At 37.0% G+C, this 6,474-nt stretch overlaps 1 protein-coding gene across 2 annotated transcripts in view; it reads left to right on the top strand.

The window, feature by feature from the left end:
• The window catches only part of cUnh10orf90 (chromosome Un C10orf90 homolog), a 45,241-nt gene that overhangs the window by 27,329 nt on the left and 11,438 nt on the right, over positions 1–6,474 (top strand). For both annotated transcript variants that reach the window (XM_079846051.1, XM_079846050.1), the window contains exons 6-9: positions 3,069–3,203; positions 3,528–3,691; positions 5,392–5,533; positions 6,258–6,321. In XM_079846051.1, the coding sequence (XP_079702177.1) occupies positions 3,069–3,203; positions 3,528–3,691; positions 5,392–5,533; positions 6,258–6,321 (505 nt within the window). The remainder of the gene's footprint in view (positions 1–3,068; positions 3,204–3,527; positions 3,692–5,391; positions 5,534–6,257; positions 6,322–6,474) is intronic.

Genomic DNA, 6,474 nt, shown 5'->3' with positions numbered 1-6,474 from the left:
ACTGCCCGAAACGGGGGATTTCTCTCCTGTCTCTCTCTTTCTGTCATGCGTTTTCTCATCTTTTCATTTTCCCACGCATCCCTTTGCATGCATAATCTATTTCTACCCTGCTTTCAATACCGGTTTTTGAGCTTCCGTGGGAATTTAGAGCTGCTACACATGGAGAAAAATCTGACAGCCAACGAAGTACACGCACATTTAACTATCTGAGGACATGCAATACACGACTATTGTTTGAAATGAAGTCATTTATGATTACTTCAGACTTCGAACCGCTCAAAGAAAATGCTTAGAGTTCTTTGCAATGAAAAAAGTTATTATTTACTTTATATATGATTCGATTTTTACCTTTTAGGATGCTCGCGGCTTCCTTTTTCGGAGTGTCTATTTATACTAGCTCCGCCTAACGATGCCTGGTTGGGCCAAACAAGATAAAAAAAACGCAGATAAAACGTCTTCAGTGGCGTAGTCAGTAAAGTCAACGTCAGTCAGGAAAGCATGAAGGCCTGTTCGCACCGGGACAATTTTCGCGCGCGTTTATTTCCGACTTTTAACGCCTTGTGACTAAACAAAGGGCGCCAATGTGAGTGTGCAAAACGGCAGGCGTAAAAGCGTCATAATAAAAAATGCCTCGGGTTCGTTTTTTTTATTTTGACGTGGCGTGTTAAAAACTGGCCGACCAATGAGATCAGAGCTTTTGTTCACGTGCCTGGAGCTGCTGAAGTGACAGTAAAACACGACTTGGTGGCGCTCAAGCACAAAGCCGACTTGCCGAGCACACATTGATATGACGAAGAAGTAGTAAGTAGACAAAGAAGAAGATGAGCTGCTAATGCTGCTTGCCAGTTAGCAAAAAGTGTGTGAATGGTTTTGGCCATAAACATAATATGTCACTCTGCGCATCGCCAGTGAAAATCACTTGGGTGTGAACACTCAAGGCGCGCTGAAAACCGTCAAGAAAAACGCCGCTGTACAGGCCTTAAGATCTTGGTTTTGATGCGATCGACCCGGGTTCGAATCCGCCTTTTGCAGAGCTCGCTCTTCTCTCTTTTCCCATCACATATCACATCGGAAAGGTATTTACTTTCAATAAAAATTAAGAAAAGGTTCTAAAAATGGAAATAAAGTGCCTAACGAAATGTTTAATGATAATAAAAGCATTTATTGGGTAGGGTTAGGGGTAGGTGTAGGGAGGGCTTTTATTGTCCCATTAAGGCGGCATCCATTTAATAACTTTAATAAATATAATCATTTACTCTCTATTATTATTGCATCCTGTTAATGTACAACAATACTGAGGTGCAAATATTATGTATCTGTCAAAATAAAGTATAAATAGCATCTAATTACTATTTACACATATTGCAAAGAACTGCTACTTTTATTTGGTGTAAATAGAATAAATCAATATTTTCACTTAGTAGCCTAAATAGCATCTACAGCTATTTGCACTTAGTGTAAATATCATCTGTCACTAAGAAAATATATTTTTTTCACTGAGTGTATAGAATCTAGTTGCTTGGTGTAAATAGCATATATCGCTATATTTGTACTTAGGCCAGTAAACACTGCCTTATTTTTTTCCCTCCAGAAAATTTAGAATTTAAAAAAAGTAACATTTAGAGAATTCTAAAGACTAATTTTTTTAATAATTGTCATTCATATCTCTTTCACATCTCTCTCATACAGTCATGCTTAAAAGTTTACACACCCCTTGCAGAATCTGCAAAATGTTAATAATTTTAACAAAATAAGAGGGAAATGCATGTTTTTATTTAGTGCCTGAATAAGATGTTTTACATAAAATACATAGTCCACAAGACAAAAAAAATTACCATGTTTAAAAGTTGAAAACTTTTTGAATATGAAGATCAAGCTAAATTGTACTTAATTTGTCTTCCTGGAAACATGTAAGTATCTTCTGTTGCTTCCGAAGGGCAGTACTAAAATAATTGTTTAAATATTTAAACAAAATAAGGAAAAATTTGGACATATTCATCCTGTTCAAAAGTTTTCACCCCCAGCTCTTAATGCATCGTGTTTCCTTCTGGAGCATCAGTGAATGTTTGAACCCTTTTTAATAGTTGTGTTTGAGTCCTTCAATCGTCCTCAGTGTGAAAAGATGGATCTCTTAATCACACAGTCACTGCTGGAAAGGGCTCAAATATGCAAAAGATGCTGGAAAACTGAAGAATTTGAGGATTTGTCTGAAAAACATTGGGCAGTTTAACTCAAGTATAGGTCTCTGCAGGATCAGTGGGTGTTTTTCACTGCGTTACCTGATTTGCCCATGTCACAGCGTGGGGTAGGGTTTAGGGGTGGGGTCGGGTGAAGGGGATCATTTTCATTGCATGGTTTATAAACACCATCAGTTTGAAAACACCCACAAATTTAGAAATGCTTTTGTTCCGCAGAGACCCCATACTCGTTTAACTGAGTACAAACAAGAGACTCAAGAACAACCATCACAAAACACAAAAACAGCCGTGGATCATCTGACACAGTATTAAGAATCAATGGTCCAAGTCATTTTTACATTATATATTTTATATTATTTTGTCTTGTGGACTATATGTAAACATCTATGTACAATATCTTATTCAGGACAGTACTAAAAAAAAAAAAAAAAAAAAAACATTTTTTATGATCCCTCTTATTTTGTTAAAATAATTCGCTTTTTGCAGATATTATGCAAGGGGTGTTTAAACTTTTGAGCACGACTGAATATAATATAGCTCATTATATCCAGGGATCATTGGCATTAAACGTTTCGAAAATCCTAGCTCTAGTGTTTACTGTAGGTGTCCAAAGGCCAGGAACATATTCTACACAAGTATGCTAATGCAGACATAGTTTAATAGTTTAATAAATGAATGCACAATCTCTAGTTTAACATATATGTGGTACTTTAGTTTAGTCCTAGCAGAAGTGTGTAGTGTTCTTGCATTACTTCCATTTCTGAATGCATCAGCTTGCATAGCCAGAAGCGTTTGCATTGCCGTACACACATGTGGAGTGTGTTTCAGGCCTACCGGACTCTGGATGATGCACGCTCTCTTTGTTCTTAGATAACTCGCCTCATCTCAGCGCAGACGCCGTCCTGGCCCTGAACGCCGCTGCGGTTATCGCCAACATAAAGCTGCAGGCCCAGCAGAGACAGAAGGACGAGCACAGACGAGCTACATCCCACACAGCAACAGCAGGTACGCCTGGTCTCTCCTGACCTTTGGCTCCCTTAAACACAAACTTCACTTGAAACACACTGACATTTAGCAAGATGAGGGGATTTTATATGGACAACACAGAGAAATCGATGTCTTTACACTCTGGACATGTTGGTATCAGCTCAACTCAAAACGCTTAGAGTTTTTCCTGGATTCCTCTAGTGAGCTCTTGCAAGAATTTCTGCCCATGCTGAGCATTACATTGGTCACGTATGAGGTTTCCTATGACTAGGCAGCTCACTAGGTTTTGTAACAGAGCTCATGTGTTTCATAACTAAATATGTGTGTGTTCCTCTTATTCAGTGTCTTTAACAGAGGATAGAGGGAATAATGAACACAGAGAGCTCAGAGAAGAGGCTGCTGGTTCTGCTGATGGGAAGAACAAAACGCCTCCCGCTGGTCCATTTGTGGAATTTGTTCCGTTTGAGTCCCAAAATGTCCCTCCTGAAACTGCATTGTCACTTAGCGTGAGTTACTCTTCTGTTGTTTCAAGGTACTTCTGCCCTTAAATAATATAAATGAGGGATTACACGTTATTTAAGGTGACTTAGTTACATTGTGCTTACTCATATAGCCGAAGTACTGAGTAATATGAATTAACTAAATGGACTTGCTATAGAGAGGGTTAGGGTTTGGCTTAGGGTTGGTTACTTGTGATTATGCATAATTTACTGTTATTACTAAAGTACATGTAGAAACGTGTAACTATTCCACCTTAAATTTGGACACTAGGACATGCAATAGATGTCTATTGTTTCAAATAAAGCTATTTATACTAGTCTATATATTTTAGCATTTTAGAATAGTAATATATTTAATTGTGAATGATTTTGGCCTCTGAAATGTAGGATTTGAGTGTGAAAACAATATTTTAAATGTTTACATTTACAGAATTCTAAACTGAAAATCAAGAGAACAATTTTAATGATTTGGTTTTCAAATGTCGTTTTTTAAAGAAGGAAATTAAACAAATTGGATGTAGTTTTGGGGGCAAAGTGTTAATTTTTCCTTCTTTGCAATATATTTTATAAAGAAAGTTTTATTTCATAATACAATAATTACCATATGTTTTAATAATTTATTATTACTTAAGTAAAATTACATATTTTTATGTAATTTTAATTAAAAAAAAATCCCAAGAGAAAAATGTTGCTGCTGGAAAATCCATTTTTAACTGATAGTTGTTTTAGTACATGGTATATAGCTGGGTTATAGATGGTCTAAACTGAGCTTAAAGTGATAGTTCAGCCAAAAATTATAATAAAAATGTTGTCATCATTTACTCATAAAATGTTAACCACTTTAAATAGCTTGTGCAACAACAACAACAAAAAAAAGGTCAGTAGCTGGTCTATAGCCCACGTTGGACCAATTTCCATATAGCCTACTATTTGAATAATTCATTTTTTACTTTCGTAAAATTACATTTTTAAAATTTTTTCCCAGGAGAAAAATATTGCTGCTGGAAAATCTATTTTAAACTGATACCGTGTTTTAGTATATGGTATATAGCTGGTTTATAGATGGTCTAAACTGATCTTAAAGTGATAATGAAAATGTTGTCATAATTTACTCAATGTTCATTTTTGGGTGAACTACAAGGTCAGTAGCTGGTCTATAGCCCACGTTGGACCAATTTCCATATAGCCTACTATTTGAATAATTCATTTTTATTTCAGTAAAATTACATATTTTTACATTTTTTCCCAGGAGAAAAATGTTGCTGCTGGAAAATCTATTTTAAACTGATACCTGTTTTAGTATTTTAGAGCTGGTTTATAGATGGTCTAAACTGATCTTAAAGTGATAATGAAAATGTTGTTTTCAAAAATGTTCATTTTTGGGTGAACTATCACTTTAAATAGCTTGTGCAAAAAAAAAAGGCTAGTAGCTGGTCTATAGCCCTCATTGGACCAACAAAATACCAGCTTGTCATACCGCATTGGACATTTGGTACATGGTAGCTGGTCAACCAGCTATTGACTATCATCCAAAACACGGCTGCCATCTTAAAGTCTCCATTTGCTCTCCATGTAGCTCATTGCTGTCTACGGGAAACAATTGAGATTGCATTTGTGTTTTTACTGATGTAGTTGAACATCTTGATTCCCAAATTTGAATTGAACTGCTATTTCGCCCCTCTAATGAGTTGGCTCTGTGTGTGCAGGAGGCTTTAGCGATCAGACGGCCTGATTTCATCCAGCGCTCACAGGCCAGAGTTCAAGCCCTGGAGTGGAGGTCGCAGGAGAGGCAGAAAGCCCAGAGCTCACCCCAGAGGCCCGAGCCCGCCGGCATCCAGCAGCAGCGAGGTGTGCAGCACAGACTGTAAAACTATCATGGCATTCATACATGTTGAAACCCGGTCGAACGAACAACACGTTCATGTCCTCAATATTCAGACAGATGCTGTTTATCAAATCGACATCTGAAATGAGAGCAGGGAATTTTCAGAACACTGGAGAAACAACATCAGTCAGTCGCTGTTATAAGGTCAATGTTAAAAGACAGGAAATATCGCCCCCATCTGGACAGACATTGAGATTACAGTACTATATCTCCTGGAAATATTAGAGTTGCAAGATCAGACTGAATCTGAGCAGCTGTAAACATGGGCAACTCTATGCATATTCAAATTTGACCATATATATATATATATATATATATATATATATATATATATATATATAAAAGGAAAGGTATAGCTTACATAACAGCTGATGGAGATCTGTGGCCCTCTTTGAGTTCGGCGTGCACCGTGTGGGCCTGATTATTCCTGTATTTCACTTTAGTGCAAATATTGTAAGCAGAAGACTTGCTTCTTGTGATAAATAATGTTATTTTTCAAAATGAGAGTTTTAATAATTCAAGGGTCTGCCCATTTATTTTCTGATTTCTGGGGGTCCAAATTCCAAAACAATCTGAAGTTGATGGTTGAGCAATATTTAATCATGGACTCTACTGCTTCTTCAGTATGATTTTGTCATTTAATTATATAAACCTCATTTATTGTGTGTGTGTTTGTTTGTTCTGCAGAAAGCCTTTTGAAATCCAAAGACAGAAGCATCATGGGAAAGGGTCTGCAGCTGCTGTCCAGGAGGTAAAATAATATGCCAGTTCCTGTTTTGTGAAACACCTTTCCTGCTTTATTTCCCTCACACAGACACAAACACCTGTATCAGTTCTATCTGTGTGTCTGTGGCTGGGTTTTGCTGCCCTGATTGTGCTTTTCACAGCTTGTTTATTTTGCTGC

The sequence above is a fragment of the Gobio gobio genome, assembly GCF_949357685.1.
Source record: "Gobio gobio genome assembly, chromosome: 20".
Taxonomy (NCBI): domain Eukaryota; kingdom Metazoa; phylum Chordata; class Actinopteri; order Cypriniformes; family Gobionidae; genus Gobio; species Gobio gobio.
This window is presented reverse-complemented; position numbering and strand designations above follow the sequence as displayed.